We start from the raw sequence: 24868 nt of genomic DNA on the forward strand, positions 1-24868 counted from the left end.
GTGTTTGTGGGATCTTGTTTTTGTATTGCTGTTAGTAGCCTGCAAAACTTTTCATTCGTTGTGTTGTTTATTGTTTCGTTTTTTCCTGGTTCACCGTTAAATAAAATATGATGAACCCAACACACGCTGCGCCTTGGTCTACCTGTAACGACGGACGTTACAACAGGGTTGTTTATATTGAGCACAGATTCTCAGTTTGTCAGGGTCAAAGTAGGCTGTCATTCCGATCATTTGTGAGGTATAAAAAAAATCTGCTTAAGTCTTCAGTCATCTAAAATGATGTAGAATTGCATGAAAATGCGAATTTAAAAGGCCAACATTTTCCCGGAGCATAGGCTACAAACTTTTTCCTCCACGTTTGCAACTTTTGCAAGCGCCTCTACTCTACTGTTCTATGCCAGTAGCAAAAGCTATGATAACGCTTTATTATAAAGGTAAAAAAAAAAATGATGCATTCCGGTACCACACAGCTAGATATCTAGGCTACTCACCATACTATAGGCTACAGATTTGAATCACCACTGGAATAGTTATTTTTATGTAATTGAGTAGGCCTATATATTTGTTTAATCAAATTATTTATCTAACAATAAAAATCCTTATTTTGTAAGAAATGTAATGTCTTTTTACATGTTGCAAAAAAGTTCACTAAAGTAGCTGCTCATCTTTAGTTTGTAGGTATTTTCACTTGGTAATGAGAACTAAGTAATTATATAGAAATTGCTCATAGGTAACAATAAAGTTACACTTCACTTTAAATAGCTAAATCCTGTGTAAGAACTAGCGACAACCTTGTACTTACGCAGATATGTACTCTGTGGTGTATTAATGTGCTTATTTTCTCACTTGGATGGCGCTTTCAGAAGCTGACGATTTGATTGTCAGAATGGGTAACATACTTTGTAGGTACACAATAATTCAAAGTAAGTACACCTCAAGATACACGTCATAACTAAATCCTGTGTAACAACTAGTAATTACATTGTACATATGTAGATGTTACATGTACTCTGTGGTGTGCAAGTGTGTTTATTTTCTCACTTGGATGGTGCTTTCGGAAGCCTTAAAATGAGGGCCCGGTTGTCAGGATGGATAATGTACTATATAGGTACACATTAATTACAAGTAAGTACCCCTCATGATACACTTAATTTTAAGTAACTAGATATTGTGTAACACCTAGTAGTTACATTGTACTTATGCAGATATTAAATGTACTCTGAGGTGTACTTGTGGGTTTAACCTCTCACTTGGCTGGCAAGAAGGTTCAAGTTGTTATTATTTTTACCAGGCAAATTGACTGAGAACACATTCTTATTTACAGCAACAACCTGGGGAATAGTTACAGGGGAGAGGAGGGGGATGAATGAGCCAATTGTAAGCTCGGGATGATTAGGTGGCGAAAGTAGTAATGAGGGAGAGATTGTGAATTTAGCCAGGACACCGGGGTTAACACCTCTACTCTTATGATAAGTGCCATGGGATCTTTATTCACCATAGAGAGTCAAGACACCTGTTTAACGTCCCATCCGAAAGTCGACACCCTAAACGTACAAATATTTCTTTTATTTGAATCTGGGATGGCACCCGTATGGCAGACCTTAGTCAGTGAGGTTGACATATGTCTAAGCTGTTATTGTAAACTCAACCAAGTTAACCCAGATGGTACACTTTTGGGGGGCAAGTGCAAGCAACAACATTGCGGGGAGATTTTGAAAAGTGCATTTCACAGTAAGGTCATTCGAGTTTATTGAGCCTCCAATCTTTGTAATCTCGAACGCCCAGCGCATCTTTCCACAGGATATTACAACCTTGTGACAGTTATTACGGAATCAGATGCAGCTGAGAATTTGGTGGAAACTTGCACCTATCAAGTGCACTTGCACTTAGCCTACAGTGCATTCGGGAAGTATTCAGACCCCTTCCTTTTTTCCACATTTTGTTACGTTACAAGCTTATTCTAAAACATTGAAATATTTTTTTACACCTCGTCAAGCTAATGACAAAGTGATTTACATATGTATTCAGACCCTTTGCTATGAGACTCGAAATAGAGCTCAAGTGCATCCTGTTTCCATTTGATAATCCTTGAGATGTTTCTACAACTTGATTGGAGTCCACCTGGGGTAAATTCAATTGAATGGACAAAATTTGGATAGGCACACACCTGCCTATATAAGGTCCCACAGTTGACAGTGCATGTCAGAGCAAAAACCAAGCGATGATGTCGAAGGACTTGTCCATAGAGCTCCGAGACAGGATTGTGTCGAGGCAAAAATCTGGGGAAGGGTAGCAAAATATTTCTGCAGCATTGAAGGTCCACAAGAACACAGTGGCCTCCATCTTTCTTAAATGGAAGAAGTTTGGAACCACCAAGACTCTTCTTAGAGCTGGCTGCCTAGGCAAACTGAGCAATCGGGGGAGAAGGGCCTTGGTCAGGGAGGTGACCAAGAACCCGATGGTCACTCTGACAGAGCTCCAGAGTTCCTCTGTGGAGATGGGAGAACCTTCCAGAAGGACAACCATCTCTGCAGCACTCCACCAATCAGGCCTTTATGTTAGAGTGGCCAGGCAGAAGCCACTCCCCAGTAAAAAGGCACATGACAGCCCGCTTGGAGTTTGCCAAAAGGCATCTTAAGGACTCTCAGACCATGAGAAACAAGATTCTCTGGTCTGATGAAAGCAAGATTGAACTCTTTGGCCTGAATGCCAAGCGTCATGTCTGGAGGAAACATGGCACCATCCCTACAGTTAAGCATGGTGGTGGCAGTATCATGCTGTGGGGATGTTTTTCAGCAGCAGGGACTCTGAGACTATTCAGGATCGAGGGAAAGACAAATGAAGCAAAGTACAGAGAGATCCTTGATGAAAACCTGCTCCAGAGCGCTCAGGACCTCAGACTGGGGAAAATGTTCACCTTTCAACAGGACAACAACCCTAAGCAAAGAGCCAAGACAACGCAGGAGGAGCTTCGGGGCAAGTCTCTGACTGTTCTTGAGTGGCTGAGCCTGAGCCTGGACTTGAACCCGATCGAACATCTCTGGAGAGACCTGCAAATAGCTGTGAAGCGACGCTCCCCATCCAACCTGACAGAGCTTGAAAGAATCTGCAGAGAAGAATGGGAGAATCTCTCCAAATACAGGTGCGCCAAGCTTGTAACGTCATACCCAAGAAGACTCGAGGCTGTAATCGCTGCCAAAGGTGCTTCAACAAAGTACTGAGTACATTTTGTAAAAACCAGTTTTTGCTTTGTCATTATAGGGTATTGTTTGTAGATTGAGGGGGGGGGGGGCTATTTAATCAGTTGTAGAATAAGGCTGTAAAGTAACAAAATGTGGAAAAAGTCAAGGGGTCTGAATACTTTCCGAATGCACTGTACATATACAGTATGTACAAATATTTCCAATGTAGTATGTGCAAAACAAACAAGGACCCTCTAAGTTTCGGTAACAGATGTATATGTACATGCGCACACACACACACGCTCCAGCGCAGTTCTGTCTCCTCAGTGGAAGCATAGCCTTCCCTCAGCCTCAAACAGCTTCTCTTCCTCTTCAGAAAGACAGTTTCCTTTCAAACTGTGGGTGAGTAATGACAGAGCACCTAATAATCAGGAACCAGCCATTACAGCCATTACAAAGTAGAAATGGTGAAAGATGTGTTGAAATAACAACTTATCTAAGGAATATATAAAATACTATTATTAACCACTTGCGCACCATTGCGTACACTCACCAGATCTCTTTGAGTGACGTGTTGTGGGAGAGAGCCTCTGACAGCTGTCTGATTCCATCCACTGTCAGCTGATTATTGATTAACCTGCGCAGAGTGGAACAGAGGGATCACTAGGTTAACCGGCTAACTTTTATTCACATTCAGAAATAACTTTGGTTCATTGATTCTGAAGCTAAACTTCATTATTGGTTGTTGGGAGTGTGTTGAGACTGGGGTCTGCTTTACCAGAGGTGAGATAGACCCGTGTTGGATCTGATCAGTTCTGCCATGTCTGGTGCTACATCATCTGACAACTCGTTTTGCACCAACCTAGAACACCACAACACACATTTAAACTGTACTGTACTCCAAGACACAGATACACATTTTCAAGTCTTGTGAACATGAGACAGGCATACATGAAGTTTAATTCAAGTCCTACCAGAAAATTCGGAGCCTGCTATTGTCTTTCAGTGCTTTGGCCAAGCTCCGCCCACCTTCTGAAGTGATGCCATTGGCTGAGAGACTGAGGGAGAGAAGAGCAGAGTGACATAGTGTAAAACAGATACTGTAGTTTCTCTGTGTATCTAAAAGTAAGAGTTCAATAACCAATACTGTATAGCTGATTATAAGTCTAATCCTGAATGCTGATTGGTTAAAACCCGCATTCCAGCCGGTGTCTATTCCATAAGTTACCACCGTGTCACGTTCGTGTGTATAGACGGACCAAGGCGCAGCGTGAGTAGCGTTCCACATCTTTATTAGAAAGTGAAACTTAGCAAAATACAAAACAATAAAGAATAAACGAAGCGTGACGACAATGCAGTGCTAACAGGCAACTAAACATAAACAATATCCCATAACCCCCAGGTGGAAAAAATGCTACTTAAGTAGGATCCACAATTAGAGACAACGATAACCAGCTGCCTCTAATTGGGAATCATACAAATCACCAACATAGAAAATAAACCTAGAACCCCACATAGAAAATATAAACTACAACAACCCCCCAGTCACGCCCTGACCTACTCTACCATCGAAAATAAGAGCTCTTTATGGTCAGGACGTGACACACCGGCTAAATCTACCACATTAAAATGCCTATTTACTCTGTTCCATCTGACTGCGCAATCCACTGTCTCGTTATTTGTGTAAACTTTGCTGTTTGTCTCTCCGAAATTTGCAACATTGTTTCAATATTCAAACTCAATCTCCAGCTGTCCCATAGTAATGAACGTGCCGGGAGTCGAAATCATGAAATCATAAATCAGCATAATTGTTATGGATATATACAAAGAACTATCCCTAGAAAACAGGTAAAACGAAACAAAGTGCAGCTAGTTTGCAGTCTTTCCAGCTTCAGTTTGATGTGATTGTGTTAGCTGTGTTGTTGGCTAGCTCCTCTGAACCACAGTGTCCTGACGAGAGAGCACATTTTCTATGCGAGGTGAAATTGCGCCTCATTATCACATTATTATAGATGTATCTAAATAAATGTCACTAGAAAACAGCTTAAACAAATGCAAATGCAAATGCAGCTACTTTGTTGTTATTCTGGCTACACTGTTTGACTTGACTGTAAGTTAGCCGTAGTTGGCTTGCTAGCAAGCAAGGGATAAGAATGGAACATTGGAACATAAATGGAACATTTAGGACGAACAACTGGGTCGCGTTCATAGACACAGAACAAAGACTGAACGACTGGGTTGCGTGTCTGGCACCTAAACCGATAGAACAAATGACCAGCCGGCTTGGGTAGCAACCCTAGATTTGTGTCGGGACTATATCTTGTGGAAGGATGAAATAGTATGAATAAATTCATCAAAATAACGTGTTTAATGAAAATGTCAACCATTATTTGAATATGTTGGTAACCAGTTGTATAAAAGTGATAATGCCCTTGAAGCCGGTGTTTGGAGGATATATTCGCATGGTTTGCCAGCCCTCGAATTCATCTCCGGCCTAACACCCGTGCCAATATATCCTCCAAACACCTGCTTCTCGGGCTTCATCACTTAAGTGTCTGTTAGTAAAATGATACACCAATGGGTTATACAACCTCAATACTGACAACAACTGTCATGAACCACAGCTGTGGGATAACTGAGAATGGCATGGCACAATTAGAGCCACTAGCTAGGTTTCCATTCAATTGGCACCAGATTTTCATGTGAATATCCTAAAAAGAAAATATGCAAATTTTCCCAAAAGTGGTAGATGTCATATTCGTGTATGTAGGCGGCAGGGAAGTCAGGCGCAGGAGAAACCATGTTGGTTAATATGGAGTATTTAATAAAAAAACAAACTCCAAAACCAAAGTACAAAATAAATGGGTAAAGTATACCCGTCGCACACCGATACACAAACCCACGTAACATAACGTACAAACAATCACCGACAAGGACATGAGGGGAAACAGAAGGTTAAATACACAACATGATTAATTGGATTGGAAACAGGTGTGTAGGAAGACAAGACAAAACCAATGGAAAATGAAAACTGATCAATGATGGCTAGAAGACCGGTGACCTCGACCGCCGAGCACCATTCGAGCAAGGAGGGGCATCGACTTCGGCAGAAGCCGTGACAGTAGGTTAACACCAAATGGACTTGTTGCGGATAAAAATCAGTGCATGTTGACATAGCACACACAAAATGCTATTTTTCGCTTAAGTTTTCATGTACCAAATAAAATTAAAATCTACCGATCACAAAAGCTGTTGCGTTAAATAGCAAATGTGCCCACTCTGGTATTGGCAAGTGCACTCTAGCCATCAGTTCTCAGATACAGTGAGGGTAGACTAGTCTACATGATGAGATTATTATGGATATTTCTATTTGTCAAACGGCAGTCAAGCATCGATCGTCATGTTACCAGAATAAGACATTCAATATTTATTGGAAAGGAGCATCTAGCTCATCACTGTTCACTTTCAGCACCCTGTGAAGTTCATCATACTTACAGTATTTCATTTGTAGCCTAATACACTGCATGGTTTCCCGAGTCGTAGTGGGAGGACCACACACCATATCAAAACACGGCTCTAAGTTACTTCGATATGATGGTTATAATATCAATATTTGTGGCGTTTCCACCGCCATTTTTTGCATTATTAATTTCACCGACACAAAAAGATCCCACCATGTCCAACAAACAAATGATGTCTCTGCATTTATAAAATTGTACCAAAATGTCCTGTTTCCATCACAGCTGTCAGCTGTCATTACTCACATAAAAACTCTGGATGGAAATGTGGTTACTGTGCCAAATACAATAATGAGATATCTTGCCATCTATCTCACCAGAGGTTGGTAAGACTTGGGTGATTCCTCAGGGCCTCTGCGAATGCTCTTGCTCCTTCATCCCCAATACTGTTCTCCCACATTCTGAAAAACAGGAACAATCCATCCAATGCACTCTGATCCAAAATTGAATAAAAAATATTGTATTAGTGCATTTACCCCACGTCAAAGATAGATGAGCTCTTCTGAATGGCACTGGCCAGATACCTGCCACCCACACTTGTGAAGTTGTTGCTGCCAACCCTTTGAACAAATAAAACTGCCAAAAATAAACATTTTAATTCATACACAAGTCATTATATCATTGACTGGACATACTAATTTACATACTTGACGACTCTTAACTTAGGACATTCCTCAATGATATGAGCAATTAGCTTGGCTCCGATGTCCGTGATATGATTATTGTAAAGTCTGTAAAATCAAGAAAACAGAAATACAGTCGCAGTCGCATCATATGAAGTTCGTCATACAGCACAATACAGTACTAAAGTTTGACAGGCAAGTTGACCCTGATAGACACTGACTCACCCCAGAACCTCCACCACTCTGTGTTTGATAAGCTCCTCAGCCAGTACTTCAATGCTGCTGTCTGAGATCTGATTGACACACAACCTGAAATGGAAAAACTAATTTAGCTGAAAAGCTATACTTTATTTGTGAGTGCACGTAGTCTTTTTTTTAAACATTGGCATAAAGTACATAGTGTTTCCATCTGCATATATTCCGAATTCCTCACCTCACCACGGTCATCTTACTGAATGAAGGCCTGAGCTGCTTGACCCCATAGTCACTGATGTTGTTGTTGTCCATGTCCACCCCTAGCCTCTTCCGCCGGTGCTGCAGCACAAAGTTGAGGGCACTGCAGTCGCCAGAGAACACATTACAGTAGCCCAGCTTGATATAGTCAGCTGTGATGCCCTTCGCAGTCAGCTGGGCCACCTCTTCACTTCCTGTCTCGAAGATGCAGCGCAGCATCCACAGGAAGTTAGGCAGCACATGCACCTTGCTGCCCTCCTGCTCTGTGCTGTGGAGTGGCAGGCCGCGGAGGTGGGACCTCACGCTGGTGGACAGGTAGGACTTGAGGACCGCCCGCTTCCTCTTCAGTAGCACTGGAGGAACCATGTGCTCCAGCAGGCCGGCGTTGGCCTTAGACAGCAGTCCACACAGGAAGAGGTTGGCGTACTGGAGATGCTCGTTGGTCTTGAACGGATCCTTTCCCCTGGGTTTGGAGAAGCCACCGATGCAGGGAAAGACAAATGATAAACAAGATGTGTTGCCCCTCCTGCTGCACTCGGTGAAGAACTTGAGGATGTTGCCTACGCTGGCCTGTTCGTCCAGAACCAGAGAGAATGCAGCCAAGAAGGACTGCAGGGTGAGGTGAAGGAACTCAAAGGTAGAAGGGTTTCCACAGGCATCGTAGCGGCTGACCAGTCGGAGGAAACCCACCTGAAGGTCCTCCTCAGTCAGGCCACAGGAGGCCACCTCCTCCTGGTCGAACACAAAGCCTCCTCTCTCCGTGCCCAGCAGAGCCAGCTTGGAGAAGGCTGTCAGTGGCCTCAGCCCTGCCCTGAAGGTATCAGCGGGGCACCTGGTGTTTCTCTTCAGGAGGCCCGGTGGGGGAGCGCCCCCCCCGGCTGAAGAAGACTTCAGAAAGCAGAAGGAATATGTTAGTGAGGGTCACGCAAGCCTCTGGCAACTCAAAGTCGTCATAGACTGAGCGCAGGTGTTTAAAGCTCTTGAAGACGATCCAGCAGAAGAGGGGGATGGAGCAGAGGCCACAGAGGTGGGGGCTGGCATCCAGCTGGACTGAAACCAGGTCCCGGTGCTCCTGCTCTTTGAAGTGTAGGTTGGTCTAGGTTTTAAGGTGGGCCGGAGAGAACCCACGCAGTGCCACCCTCTTCCGGATCACCCTGCTCTGGACAGCAGTGCCTGTCCGAGCCGTCAGGACCTTCCAGGAACCATTGAGCAGCTTCCCACAGAGCAGGTTAATGAGCAGCAGAAGAGGGTGAGTCTTCTCCTCTGGAGAAACCACCTCAGGCACGTTCCCCAGGTCCAGATCAGCCTGGATCTCATCATAGCCGTCAAACGTAAAGAGAACCTTTTTGGGGAAGCGGAGGATGTAGCTGAACACCTCATTGTCCATGTCGTGGTCAGGGTAGCAGTTGTATTTGAAAAGCAGGTCCCTGAGTGAGATCTCGTCTGTCTTCTTGAATGTGCTGAACATCCTACAGCGGAACTTGAAGAAGAACATGGCGTCTGTCTGTTCCAGCTCCCTCTTGGACCACAGCCTCTGGAGCTTCTGGAGGAGGATGGACTTGCCCACCCCAGCGTCCCCCGTGATGAGCATCGTCTCTGCCTGTGGGTTAAAGACACCCTGCTCTCCCAGGAGCTGCTCCAGACCCTCCAGGTGGCCCAGGCTCTCATTGCGGTCATTCAGGAGCTCCATCAGGGTGTCTGTATAGAGCTCCTCCAGCAGGGTTTCCTCTCGATGGGCGTAGGATGCAATGAAGCATGTGTCTCGGCCCAGCTCGTGCCTCAGCTTCTCACAGTACCTACTAACTGAGAGGAGAGGGTGGTAGTGAGAATACACTGCAGTCTCATTCTCAACCACTGATATTCAGCCAAAATATACAGTAGTTGCCCTCGTGATTCTCTAAAATCTTACATTTTCAATGCACTGTATTTTTTTATTGTTAAGTAAAATTCCAATAACACATATGAAGTGCTACACCATACAGTCTACTGACATACTTACTAGGGTCCGTGTTCTTCACTGGTATGTGCCGTATGAAGTCTGATGGCTGGTAGTTGATCTCTTTAAGCCATGGTTGGAGGTCTATGTATGCATCATAAACTTTGTAGAGAATATATAGGAAGTATTCACATGCCTGCTCCCCTTTGCTTTGGACCAATTCTAGGATTTGACGCACCTGCGCAATGTCAATCATAAGTAAATCATATTTTCTTTACAGTGATTCAATATTTAATAATAATTTGACAGCTAACAGTTTCCCTCTCACTTTCCACATTTTGATTATTGTGGCCGAACAGGATTTTTCACAGATAAGATACTGGCAACATACCAAATGCCATTGTATTGCAAAATCAAGTCTTGTCTTTATATTTTCTCATCTTAAAATCAATTAGTCCATTTTAGTTAGGGCCTAGTAGGCTATTTGTGAATGCAAGAACATGTCTTTGTGATGGGTACTTTGTCATTTAATATGACGTGTGGACATGTCTCCTCTCAGAAACCCTCCAACAGTAAATTACCTGGTCTGTCTTGGTGGCTGAGCGCTGGATGATTTCTGTATCCTCAATACACAGAAAGCCACTTTGTAGGAGGTTATCCAGAATGCACTGCGTGCTCTTCACCTGGGAGACCAGTAGCTCACGGTGCAAGGTGAACAGTTGGACAGTGGACACATGGTCCGTTAGTTCAGCACGGGCTTCCTCGGCACTGGAGCCCATAATATGCATGCAGCCGGAATTTAACTTTTACTGGAAGAGTGTAGGGGGAATTCAGCAGCGGAGTGGTTTCATTTCAAGAGGATAAAGCAGAGATTTCACAATTGTCTCCTGTGTGCATATTTATCTCCTGGATCAAATAACAGAGAATCATCAATTAGGAGAGAAATATGGATCCAACAAAATGGATAAAAGACATGTGAATGTGTAATGTACAGAATCACATACAGTATAATATGGGCTGGGACATTTAGCTTACCTTCAAAAACGCGTTGATAACATTGTTCTTATGGGCGCTCTCCTAAACCGCTGTGGAAAAACTTGGGAACCACAGCTCTCCATTAAAACAAATTCCTATTGCTTATGAAACTGTTGAAAATAGCGTACAACAGGATATTAATACAACTTTTCTCTAAGACCAGGATATTAACCAAACGTTTCTCTCGGACTGTTAGAAGAGTGATCTAGTCTTGTCTCAAACAATTTTCTGAAGAGAGGAAAAACACTGAACACTGTACTAGCTCGTTATCGGGTCTTTCCATGAGGAAGTGAAACCCAAAACAGCCTTGGATGATTGTAATTTTGCCTCGGATTGTGTAACTGCGCTTTTGGCATGCTGCGTTATCTGCCTCTCTCCACAGCAGGAGCAAAGCATAATAGTAAACACATTATACAGGACCGGTTCTAGCCTTTTGGGGGCCCTAAGCAAGATTTGGTTAGGGGACCCCAAGCTGGCGATAAAAATGTTTAGGGGCCCTCTCTTCACTGTGGAGAGAAATGAACGTTTTAAGGTTACTACAAGCTCCACTCCACTGATCTACGTGCTTGCGTGCACGTGGGCGGAGTGGGATGATATCGTCACCGGTTCCACTCCAATTCACAAGGGGGCAATAGAACAGTATTTAATTTTTTTATTTTCATTTTGTGAAAACATAGCTGGCAGCCTGGCTAGCTGGCTTTAGCCTGGCTAAAAACATAGAAAAGTAGCCAGCCTTTTTAGCTTCCCATATCTCCATGTGAAATAATTTGATTTATAACCTCTCTAGGGTAGGGGGCAGTATTTTCACATCCGGATAAAAAACGTACCCGATTTAATCTGGTTATTACTACTGCCCAGACACTAGAATATGCATATAATTGTTTGATTTGGATGGAAAACACCCTAAAGTTTCTAAAACTGTTTGAATGGTGTCTGTGAGTATAACAGAACTCATATGGCAGGCAAAAACCTGAGAAGATTCTGTACAGGAAGTGCCCTCTCTGACCATTTCTTGGCCTTCTACACTCTCTTTATTGAAAACAAAGGATCTCTGCTGTAACGTGACACTTTCTCAGGCTCCCATAGGCTCCCAGAAGGCGCCAGAACGTTGAATGATGACTTTGCAGCCCATGGCTGAAAAACAGTAGCGCATTTTGTAAGTGGTCGATCTGAGAACAATGAGACGGGCGCACGCATGCATGTGAAGAGTCCATTTTAGATTTTGAGTCTTTGAACGGAAAGGACGTCTCCCGTTCGGAAACGATCGCTTTTTTACGAGAAAAATCGCATAAAAATTGATTTTAAACAGCGTTTGACATGCTTCGAAGTACGGTAATGGAATATTCAGATTTTTTTTGTCACGATACGCGTACGCACGTCACCGTTCAGATAGTGTCTTGAACGCACGAACAAAACAGACGATATTTGAACATAACTATGGATTATTTTGAACCAAAACAACATTTGTGGATGAAGTAGAAGTCCTGGGAGTGCATTCTGACGAAGAACAGCAAAGGTAATCCAATTTTTCTTATAGTAAATCTGAGTTTGGTGAGTGCCAAACTTGGTGGGTGTCAAAATAGCTAGCCCGTGATGGTGAGCTATCTACTCAGAATATTGCAAAATGTGCTTTTGCCGAAAAGCTATTTTAAAATCGGACACCGCGATTGCATAAAGGAGTTCTGTATCTATAATTCTTAAAATAATTATGTTTTTTGTGAATGTTTATCGTGGGTAATTTAGTAAATTCACCGGAAGTTTGCGGTGGGTATGCTAGTTCTGAACGTCACATGCTAATGTAAAAAGCTGGTTTTTGATATAAATATGAACTTGATTGAACAAAACATGCATGTATTGTATAACATAATGTCCTAGGAGTGTCATCTGATGAAGATCATCAAAGGTTAGTGCTGCATTTAGCTGTGGTTTGGGTTTATGTGACATTATATGCTAGCTTGAAAAATGGGTGTCTGATTATTTCTGTCTGGGTACTCTGCTGACATAATCTAATGTTTTGCTTTCGTTGTAAAGCCTTTTTGAAATCGGACAGTGTGGTTAGATTAACGAGAGTCTTGTCTTTAAAATGGTGTAAAATAGTCATATGTTTGAGAAATTGAGGTAATAGCATTTCTAAGGTATTTGAATATCGCGCCACGGGATTCCACTGGCTGTTGAGTAAGTGGGACGATTTCGTCCCACATACCCTAGAAAGGATAATAACAAAATATATCCGGAAAAATGTTCTTATATTTGCCAGGGTAACCTAAAACATTATCCCAGTTTGAAATGCTGCTTGTGTATTCATTCCCATATCAGCTAAAAATAGAACCACATGTTTTGGTTATGGAGAAAAAAGCACATACTGTATCTCATAGCTGTTTTTACCAGTAGCCTGGAATCAGTAGTTATTACTTCTAAACAAAATACATTTTGGGGGGAATTCAAATAAGGTTTATTGTTTGAACAGTCACTGAGAATATATTTGCTTATCAATGCAAAATAGGCTACTTTGATGCATAGCCTATTAATAGTCTATATATAAGATCAATGAACCAGGCAAGCTTCATTGCCTACACAACACTACCTCCACGGCTACGGAAGGGATGATTACAATTTTTTTATGTGGCATGGGAGTATATGTTGAATGTCGGAGCGCACTACAAGGAGCCGCCCCTTTTGTGACGAAAAATGACATGGCGACACACTGTCGGCACAGTTTGCATATTCTGTGTGGACCCCTTTAAAGTTCATTTTTAAAGCTAATTTCCTCTAATTCTACTCATTTTGCCATGGGGTGGAGAGAAATGTTTGCAGTTTTAAAGCTAATTTCCTGCAATTCTACACATTTTATAATGACTTATGCCATGTTAATGATATCTGAGTGAGAATGACGAACAAAATCAATGTGAGCCCCCTGGAGGTCAGGACCCCTTGGCACATGCCCTGTGTTCCGGTCGGTATTCGGCCTGCCCCAGTATCTGTGCATTAGAGACCTCCCTAACTCACAGGAAGCTCTGATTCAAACTCCCATTCGCCATACTTTTGTTACTGTAACGGTTGGCGTCGGGAATGGAGGACCAAAACGCAGCAGGAATGTGGATGCTCATCTTGTATTTTATTTTAAAATAAAGTGAACACCAAAAACGGAAAAACGCATGAACAAAACAGTCTTGTCAGGCTCACACATGCAAAACAAGAAACAATCTCCCACAAACACTTAACCAAACACATACCCATATATAGGACTCTCAATCAGAGGCAACTAGAAAACACCTGCCTCCAATTGAGAGTCCAACCCCAATAAACTAGACATAGAAATACAAAAGACTAGAGACCACATAGAAATACAAACCTAGAACATAACCCCAAAAACCCAGAAATAATAAATCAAACACCCTACTACATAAAACACCACCCCGAACCACATAAACAAAATACCCTCTGGCACGTCCTGACCAAACTACAATAACAAATAACCCTTATACTGGTCAAGACGTGACAGTACCCCCCCCCCCCCAAAGGTGCAGACCCCGGATGCACCTCATAAATAATAATTTTAAAAAAAACAACAACAAAAAAATCCCCCTAAACTAAAGGGAGGGAAGGGAGGGTGGCTGCCGTCACCGACGGCACTTGTGCTACACCCCCCCTCCCCAACCCACCTATACAGGAGGTGGTTCTAGCTCCGGCCTACTGTCCTCCAGAATGCAGACAGACTTGATTCGTTTCAGGCCGTAGGCAGACTCCCCTTGTTCCGGATCGTAGGCAGACCTCTTTCTTTCCACACTGTAGGCAGACTCATTAAATACATAGTTAATCATTTTTAGTTCCGGATCGTCCACTGACTCCCTCGGTTCCGGGTCGCAGGCAGACTCCCTCGGTTCCGGGTCGCAGGCAGACTCCCTCGGTTCCGGGTCGCAGGCAGACTCCCTCGGTTCCGGGTCGCAGGCAGACTCCCTCGGTTCCGGGTCGCAGGCAGTCTCCCTCGGTTCCGGACTAGACACTACTGCCGGATACTCTGGACCGCACACTGGTGCCGGATACTCTGGACCGCACACTGGTGCCGGATACTCTGGACCGCACACTGGTGCCGGATACTCTGGACTGCACACTATTGCCGGATACTCTGGACTGCACACTATTGCCGAACTCTCGAGACTGGGCTGACGCACTGGAAGCCTGATGCGTGGTGCTGGTACTGGAGGTATCAGCCTGGGAACACGTACCTCAGGGCTAGTGCGGGGAGCGGGAACAGGCTGTACTGGACTGGACTGACTCATTGGAAGCTTGATGCGTGGTGCTGGTACTGGACGTGCCAGACTGGGGTTTCGCACTTCCGGGTCAGCACGAGAGGCAGGAACTGGAAACACTGGGCCATGGAGGCGCACAGGCGGTTTTGATCGCACCTCCTGCACAACCCGTCCTGGCTGGATGGAACTAGTAGCCCTGTACGAGCGGGGTGCTAGTACAGGGCGAACTGGGCTGTGCAGGGGCCTGATGGTTGCCGTGCGTAGAGCGGGCGTAGGGTAGCCTGGTCCTAGGAGGCGCACCGATGACCAGACGCGCTGCGCAGGCATCCTCCTACCAGGCTGGATGCCCACTCTAGCACGGCATCTGCGAGGGGCTGGAATAACTCGTACTGGACTGTGCGTGCGTATGGGCGAGATCGTACGCACTTCTTCAAAACTCGGCGCCCTCCACTCCATACGGTCCTCCATATAAACACGGGTAGCTGGCTTATGGCTCATCCTTGGCCCAGCCAAACTACCCGTGTGCCCCCCCCAAAACAATTATTGAGGGTGTCTCTCGTGCTTCTCCCTCAGCGTGTACAAGGCCTCGTACCTCCGCCTCTCCGCCTTGGCTGCCTCGATTTTCTCCCGTGGGCGACGGTATTCCCCAGCCTGGTGCCAAGGTCCAGCCCCGTCCAGAATTTCCTCCCAGGTCCATTTCTCCCGCCAGTCCATATCAAATTCCCTTTGCTCCTTACTCTGCTTGGTCTTTTTGTGGTGGGAGATTCTGTAATGTTTGTCGTCGGGAATGGAGGACCAAAACGCAGCAGGAATGTGGATGCTCATCTTGTATTTTATTTTAAAATAAAGTGAACACCAAAAACGGAAAAACGCACAAACAACAAAACAGTCTTGTCATGCTCACACATGCAAAACAAGAAACAATCTCCCACAAACACTTAACCAAACACATACCCATATATAGGACTCTCAATCAGAGGCAACTAGAAAACACCTGCCTCCAATTGAGAGTCCAACCCCAATAAACTAGACATAGAAATACAAAATACTAGAGACCACATAGAAATACAAACCTAGAACATAACCGCAAAAACCCGGAAATAATAAATCAAACACCCTACTACATAAAACACCACCCCGAACCACATAAACAAAATACCCTCTGCCACGTCCTGACCAAACTACAATAACAAATAACCCTTATACTGGTCAGGACGTGACAGTTACTCACTAAATTTGGAGTTTCGCTGAGCAACTATATCCATTTTCTCCCATTACGGCCGGTATGCATTTCCTAAAAATATCTAAATAACATTTACAAGCAACCGAAAAGAATATCCTCTTCGGCACCTCCATTGTATTGAGCTGTTGTAGACTTCCGACCTGTGGCATTAATGTTTGATGTATGGTGCCTTCATACCCCTTGATTTATTTCACATTTTGTTGTGTTACAGCCTGAATTCAAAATGGATTAAATATTTCTTTTTCTCACCCTGATCTGTTTCAACCGTCTTTGTGCTTGTTTCCACCCCCCTGCAGGAGTCGCTCATCTTCCCATTATCCTCTGTGTATTTATACCTGTGTTCTCTGTTTGTCTGATGCCAGTTTGTCTTGTCAGGTCTTACCAGCATTCTTTCCCGCATTCCTGTTGCTCTAGTTCTGTTTCCTAGTTCTTCCCAGTTCTGACAATTCTGCCTGCCCTGACCCCGAGCCTGCCTACTGTCCTGTGCCTGCCTGACTCTGACCTGATTACGAACCTCTGCCTGCCCTGACCCCGAGCCTGCCTGCCGTCCTGTACCTGCCTGACCTTGACCTGATTACGAACCTCTGCCTGCCCTCAACCTGCCCCGTGTTTCTAATAAATAATCTGAAAACTGTACTATCCGCCTCCAGTGTCTGCATCTGGGTTATATCCTGAGTCGTGATACACCCATCTACACACAATACCCCATAATGACAAAGTGAAGACATGTCAATTTTTTGTAGAAGAACCTTTGGCAGCGATTAAGCTGCTGGCTTTCTGGGTAAGTCTCTAAGAACTTTCCACACCTGAATTGTCCAACATTTACCCATTTACCCTTTTCAAAATTCTTCAAGCTAGATTTTCAAGTAGATTTAAGTCAAAACTGTAACTCGGCCACTCAGGAACATTCACTGTCTTCTTGGTAAGTAACTCCAGTGTAGATTTGGCCTTGTGTTTTACGTTATTGTCCTGCTGAAAGGTGAATTCATCTCAGTGTCTGGTGGAAAGCTGACTGAACCCAGTTTTCCTCTAGAATTTTGCCTGTGCTTAGCTCCATTCCATTAATTTTTGTGTCCTGAAAAAATCCCCAGTCCTTAACGATTACAAGCATACCCATAACATGATGCAGCCACCACTATTCTTGAAAATATGGAAAGTGGTACTCAGTAATGTGTTGTATTGTATTTTCCCCAAACCAAACACATTGTATTCAGGAAAAAAAGTTAAATGCTTTCCCACATTTTTTGCAGTATTACTTTAGTGCCTTGTTGCAAAACATGATGCATGTTTTGGAATATTTTTTTATTCTGTAAAGGCTAACTTCTTTTTACTATCTTTTAGGTTAGTATTGTGGAGTAACTGCAGTGTTGTTGATCCATCCTCAGTGTTCTCCTATCATAGCCATTAAACTCTGTAACTGTTTTAAAGTCACCATTGGCCTCATGGTGAAATCACTGAGCAGTTTCCTTCCTCTCTGGCACCTGAGTTAGGGAGGACGCCTGTTTCTTTGTAGTGACTGGGTGTATTGATACACCATCCAAAGTGTCATTAATAATGTAACCATGCTCAAAGGGATACTCAATGTCTAGGTGCCCTTCTTTTCCAGGCATTAGAAAACCTACCTGGTCTTTGTGGTTGAATCTGTTTGAAAAATATCACTGCTCGACTAAGGGACCTTACAATTATCTGTATGTGGGGTACAGAGTCAGTCAGTCCATGCAATTTATGTGACTTGTTGAGCAGATTTTTAATCGTGAACTTATTTGGGCTTGCCATAACAAAGGGGCTGAATACAGTGCATTTGGAAAGTATTCAGAACCCTTGACTTTTTTCACATTTTGTTATGTTACAGCCTTATTCTAAAATGGATTTTAAAAAAATCCAAAATCAATCTACACACAATACCCCATAATGACAAAGCAAAAACAGATTTGATGTCTTTTCAAATGTATAAAAAATGTACTGAGTCTGAATACTTATGTAAATGTGATATTTCATTTAATTTTTTACATTTGGCAAAAATTCTAAACCTTTTTTGCTTTGTAATTATGGGGTATTGTGTGTAGATTGATGAGGGGGGAAGAAACTATCATCAATTTTAGAATAAGGCTGTAACGTAACAAAATGAGGAAAATGTCAAGGGGTCTGAATACTTTCTGAATGCACTGTATGTTGGGAACCAGCCCTGACATTGTACCCAATCAATCAAGTATGTGTGTGTGTGTGTCTGTGTGTCACACTTCCCAAGCAAAATAGAGAAACTTTGGTGAAACAAAATGCTATGCCAGACATTGTCATTCATTTAGCATCACATCTAAAATGACTGGCTCACATTTTACAAGGAACATTTGGGAATATATACCAGTGTGCCACTTCATTTTTTTTTTATTTACTCTAATGCATTTTTACTTAAGCTGATTGTTACTCAAGTGTACAATGGGGACATTTGAACTTAGACAACTGAGTCTTATGTCAATTTCCCTCTAAGGTTGTTACATTAAGTGATTTCTCTTTCATCTTCTTTCCTCTGGTACCATCTACAAGCTTTTTCCTTTATCAGCAGGTGTCAACATGGTGATGTCATCTAAAATGGACGGACCGCTGTAGCCGTTGGTTTCCACTGCCTCCAGCTTCTTAATGTAATCCAGAGGTAAGCCGTTTTGTTTTGCTCCAAGACAAACAACCTGTAGGACAAAGTTAGTTGCTTTTGTTAATAACACGACCCATGGGTATTTGCATAAATCATTCTACTTCTGTATTGGGTTTCGACATTTTGCCATTAAATATAAAACACTTTTTACACCTGTAGTCATTGTTCATGCATTTGGATATGGCCAATGGAGGCATCCTTCAAACTGGCTATCAAAACAATCATTATTTGTGTATGATTAGGCTGCTTTATAGCAAAAGAAAGAGACATATAGCGTACCTGTTTGTATGGAGGCGAGGTCTTGTGAACTGTGAAGTTGTTCATCTGGTAGGTTCGGCAGAGGACCTCTCCCTCATCCGTGTTAATGGTAACGTCTAGTGGACTGTAGAATCCTATTCCCACTCCTTCCTGCCTGGAGAACACACAGTTAAGGGCAGTTAGAAGTTGTTAATCCTTTGGAGATACTGTTGATTGAAGTTAAAAATTCATGCCATTCTCTACAGTCTGTAAAACAATCCAGAATGTTACATATAAAATGCCATAGACATCAGTTGTACCACTTTTTCCACTGGAACCAGAATTTTATTAGGACCTGCTTGAGGGAAGAGAACTAGGGTAACCAGGGGCTTATGTCTATGGATTCAGCCTTCTGGGCAAATATGTACATTTGGAATATCCCACTATAGGTCCTAAGACATCATCTCAGCAACAGTTCCTATTCAGGGCTGTTAAACTTCACAAACCGCACCCCATAGTGATAGGCCTATAACACCGTAAATGAGCCACCCACTTGTCTAAACTGATGAGGTTGTCCTTGTCCATCTTCCAGACCACTCCCCAGACCACATCTCCCTTGGACTCTTCTATAGTTGCAACACCACCATGCCAAGAGTTGTTGTTGTTGAACTCTTTCTTCCAGTATCCAAATTTAATCACATGATCCTGTCAAGTAGAATATTCAAAAGCATACACCGTAACTTCATAATCACATGTACGTAGCCTAATCACAAGTATATGTTAAAGCACTGCTAACAGCTTAATTAACAGCTTGCACACGTATCATGGCAAATGAAAACTCCGGTGCCAACCTACAATGCTTGGTTCCAACTTCTCAACAAAACATACGCACTGAAGCCTACCTTCAAATTGCCCGTTGTAACAAAAACCGCGGATGGATTCTTCAGCTGCAGTCTTTCCTTCAACAGATTACTGCCATAAGCGAAATACATAAAGTAGTCGGACACAGATGTGTTTGAAACACTTGTTCCATTATTTTCAGCGGTGGCAGGAACCGCTTTTGACGCAATTTGTTGATGGAACAGTGCAAGTAAAATCGTGTAAGTAAGGTATGACATGGCCTATCCGCTTTGTGATGGTGAGTATGTTAACCAGTTGAAAATGTTGTATTTTTATTACTTGCTGTCTCTAGAGAATGGGCTCCCCTACTGTACCTCAGTGTGACGGCGCGCTGATTGGCTGAGCGCTAAACGAGGGGCATGCATGAACAGACTAACAGACAGAACTCCCTGTCCCCTTTAGTTGATAAGATTATCCTTCTTTTCATTACATTTCTAGCATGCTTCAGTTATCATAACAAAACATAGTATCCATTCTGGGTGAAATGAGAGAGGGATTTTTATAATAAATTAATGCAATTTAAACTAGTGTTAATAGTGCCACTTGAAACCCAGTGGTGTAAAGTACTTAAGTAAAAATACTTTAAAGTACTACTTAAGTAGTTTTTTTGGGGTATCTGTACTTTACTAATTATATTTTTGACAACTTTTAGTTTTACTCCACTACATCCCTAAAGAAAATAATGTACTTTTGACTCCATTCTCTGACACCCAAAAGTATTTGTTACATTTGGAATATTTAGCAGGACAGGAAAATGGTCCAACAAACTTAAAGAGAAAATCCCTGGTCATCCCTACTGCATCTGATCTGGTGGACTCACTAAACACAAATGCTTTGTTTGTAAATTATGTTGGAGTGTGCCCATCTGAGTATTACAATTGTTGGAAAAATTACTTGTGTCATTCACAAAGTAGATGTCCTAACCAACTTGCCAAAACTATAGTTTGTTAACAAGAAATTTGTGGAGTGGTTGAAAAACGAGTTTTAATGTCTCCAACCTAAGTGTATGTAATCTTCCGACTTCAACTGTACATTTACTTTCGATACTTAAGTGTATTTAAAACTGAATACTTTTAGACATTTACTCAAGTAGTATTTTACTAGGTGACTTTCACTTATTTTAGTCATTTTCTATTAAGGTATCTTTACTTTTACTCAAGTATGACAATTGGGTACTTTTTCTACCAATGTCGAAACCAGACTTTTTTGCAGTGTTGTTGGGCTAATATTCACATCCGTAGCAACATCCCCCTGTAAATCCTTTCTCAATAGAAGCATTCAGGAATTGTAGTTAAGATTAAAGTTAAGAAGTAAGATTAGGAGATTAGGTTTATGTTAAATAACTTCTATATTTTCCAATACTATACATGTTTCACTTCAAAAAGGATTCTAAAGTTATATTCCACCGATACAATAATTGTTTATGTCATTTGCGCAATACATTTAGTGTATGCATTATTTTGTGGAAAGGGGAGTTAGAAAGAGGTGAGCAACAACAAACTTATCTGTGTACAACAGCCTCTTTCTTTCTGTCAAAGCCAGTAAGAAAACAGACCAAAAAAAAGATTGCACAGATAGTCATATATACTCAAACTGCAGCACAAGCATCAAGTCATTCTAACTGACCAGTGTCTCTGAGTTACTTCACAAGAAATATGAGCCTGGTCTGTGTTCAGTTGGGACTATTTGCATTTTGGATCTTTGGTTCCTGGGGTTGGCTGAGTAACAAATGCATCCTCTATGAGAAAGTGTATTACTGGGTGTACATTCACGTTAACTGCCCAAGCATGATCGGCTTCACTGCCAGGTGCTGGGATATATATGACCTCAAAGTCAACCTCTCTGTTGTTCCGTCAAACTACCAGACCCTCTGTCTCGAGATCATGAGTGGATACGTAATGCAATCTGTCGCTCTCTCTCGATTTTATGCTCTTGAGAGACTTCACCTAGAGGGCTTTCTACCCACAATTCTCCTTGGCACCTTCAAGGGACTGCCCAGTGTAAAGACACTCTCTCTGAACTGTAAGGGGATGATACAGTGCAACAATGCATCGCTTCTATCCAACACTTTCAGGTACCTGACTAATCTGTAGGAACTTTCTATTGAGGATCGCATGCTTTCTGTGATGGCACTGGACGTATTTGGAGGGATCCCCCTTTTGAAGAAACTCACAGTCAACAGATGTTGTACACAGGAGCTATCTGATTTGCTATGCAGGATAGTTAATATGTCACAGTCAATAACAAGCCTGACATTTAAGTCAGAGGAGATAGTCACTTTGAGACCACCAAACTGCTCTGACACCAAAGGAGCTGTTCTTGAGCTTCCTCATTTCTATTATCTTCAAGAGGTGAGATTTTCATTCCCTAATGCTCATCACTTAGAAAAAGGTGCATTCAAATGCTTTGAAAACATCACAGATCTCTCTGTGTCCATAGTTGATGAGCCACAGACACAGCTTCTGCAGTCTGGCATCAGAAGACTACAGGTGTTTGATTTTTACAACAAATGCATTTCCTTTGAGTCAGTTTGTGAAACAGTATTCAAACTCTCAAACACAGAAATTAATATAAGAAATTATGAATTCTGGAACATCACCACATCTGCTGTGAGAAACTGCCAGGGGATAAAGAGAATTCATTTCTATTATTATGAACATGATGCAATTAACTTGAGTTTGATCCATTATTTGAAGAATCTCGTTGATTTGGGTGTTTTCCTTACGCACTCTAGGGGAAGTTGAAATCAGTATGCTTTGTGACACCCAAAAGGGTCCCGTTCTGTGGCTGAAAAAAACGTGTCTGTTTAGCTTTCACATCACAAACATCACCTCAGAGCAGTTTGGTTGCTTGAAGAATCTGGAACAGATGATTTTGTTAGGAAATCAGATTACCACTGTTGCAGACTTTACATTTAAGGAACTAGGCAAATTGAGTTTCCTAGACCTACGGAATAACAAGATCTCTCAAATAACAGTTTCTTTGGCCTGCATGGCTTGGAGACCCTAATTCTGGAACTAAACCCACTTGAAACGATTGAAGCATTTGCCTTCATCCACCTCACTTTGCTGAAGCATGTATGTTTAGGGGACTTTCACCCTTGCCTAGTGAGTTGGAGAGTAGCGTGAATGCGAATCTGACACACATATTTGGTGTTTTCCCTCAAGGGTTAATGCACATTAACATTTCTTCCATGTGGTACACCCTCAACATCATCATCGGCTGCAACAGCACCCCAAAACCAGGGATTTCTCTTCAGCTCAGTGCCACAACTTTATTCTTCCAGGACTGCTGGAGACCGTTTTTCCAGTCCGTCGTCAGCCTCATAGCCATAAGAGAACGCCTCCTGTGTGGGTCTCATTTTGCCGCAAGATACTTCACCACTCTATAGTACTTTGGCTTCAATTCTGTGCTGTCAGACACATTTGTGGACATGACTGACCTGAACACACTTGTAGAGCTGAGGACAAACAGCTGTATAGTTTCAAAAGTATACTGTAAATTAGATTAAAAGCTGTACTGTATGCAAGCCAACCAAGTCTGGCCTGCCTGCATTTTTTTAAGTATGAATGGGGTTTAAGAGCAGTAGTGGTCTAAAGAATAAGAAGTATGACAGATTATTGCAAAAGTGCACTCACAAGGTAACTGATTATAATCCAACTGTAGGTATCTGACGCTAATGGGAGTGGAACTCTACCGGCAGCCAGGGCTGGCCACTATGTTCCACAACCTCACCAAGCTGAAGACCCTGAACCTGGTCACCTGCAGGATCCTCAGTCTGGAGGAGGAGATGAGCAGAGACCTGCATTCCCTCAGGTAGATAATAGAAACACCCACCCATATGAAGGCAGGCGCAGTTTGAACCCATCCCACTGAGCACAGATGTCAGTTCAATGTCTAGTTTTGATTTATATTTAGTTGTCAACTAACTGTGAATTCAACGTGAAGTCAACAACATATGTCACCATGTCATTGGATTGAAGTTAAAAGTTGGGTGAAAATACGAAATGCCCTTACGTTGATGACTTTTTGCAAATCCAATCAGTTTTACAACTTTGGATACAACTTTGAGTCAACCAGTTTTTGCCCAGTGGGATGCCACAAGGGACCATGTGTGGTCTGGATTTGCCACCACTAGACAAGACTCCGGCACTACGAGCTACAACTACAAATGATTCTGTGTTTGATTGGCTAGCAGCATCTACAAGCTGGCCTCCAATTGGGCCGTTAGAGTGAACTGTTTTCTGCCTTCTCCTCAGGCAGATGTCAGTCCACATCCCAGAGGAGTTCAGTGTGTTGGAGAGCTTCCCAGAGCTGCTGACCAACCCGAGGTACCTACTACTCTACCATGTTCTCCTGGACTGCAGCTGTGACAACACCTGGCTGGTCGCCTGGGCTGAAAGACAGCCACATGTCCAGGTCGTATTTTATCACCCTGGGGAAGCAGACGTAACATGTAAAAACGAGAATGGAATCCAGAACTTTGCCAGGTAAGAAGAAAGATGTACTGATAATGAGGAGCATACCATTTATTGTACAACCATATAGGCAACACACGCATAGAACACCAGCATGGCCGTTTAGCATTTGGACTTGCCATCTAGGCCTGGATGTTTAGCCACGACCTGTTTTGAAAGCTTTCTCTATTGATGGTGTCCATAATATGAGTATTCTAAGTGTCAAGGCATGTCTTTGTTTCTATCATTGCGCCATCCATCTCAGGTACTCAGCAGCCAACTGTTCCCTGGATGTGGGCTTAGTCCTGTTCCTCAGCACTTCGGTGGGCCAGCTCCTCTTCATGCTGGTGGTGTCATCATCATCATTGTTATTTGTCAGTATAT

At 42.8% G+C, this 24868-nt stretch overlaps 1 protein-coding gene and 2 pseudogenes across 2 annotated transcripts; 1 reads left to right on the forward strand and 2 right to left on the reverse strand.

The window, feature by feature from the left end:
- Positions 1-1732: 1732 nt before the first annotated feature.
- Positions 1733-11028, reverse strand: LOC106579385 (nucleotide-binding oligomerization domain-containing protein 1-like; annotated as a pseudogene). Its single transcript, XR_014380584.1, has 12 exons — positions 10748-11028; positions 10294-10618; positions 9776-9950; positions 7757-9579; positions 7549-7632; positions 7348-7431; positions 7177-7260; positions 7018-7101; positions 4157-4240; positions 3961-4044; positions 3736-3819; positions 1733-3578 (listed from the first exon to the last, which is right to left on the reverse strand). The product of XR_014380584.1 is annotated as a nucleotide-binding oligomerization domain-containing protein 1-like (transcript).
- Positions 11029-18608: 7580 nt separating this feature from the next.
- cg024 (CG024 protein) lies at positions 18609-20316 on the reverse strand. Its single transcript, NM_001141211.2, is given in 4 exon segments — positions 18609-18924; positions 19170-19302; positions 19681-19832; positions 20030-20316. Coding segments are annotated over 4 exon segments (648 nt in total). The 5' UTR covers positions 20246-20316; the 3' UTR covers positions 18609-18777.
- A 1366-nt stretch (positions 20317-21682) lies between these two features.
- Positions 21683-24521, forward strand: LOC106579039 (uncharacterized; annotated as a pseudogene).
- The last annotated feature ends 347 nt before the right edge of the window (positions 24522-24868 follow it).

Source organism: Salmo salar, chromosome 02 (genome assembly GCF_965601325.2).
Source record: "Salmo salar chromosome 02, fSalSal1, whole genome shotgun sequence".
NCBI classification, from domain to species: Eukaryota; Metazoa; Chordata; class Actinopteri; order Salmoniformes; family Salmonidae; genus Salmo; species Salmo salar.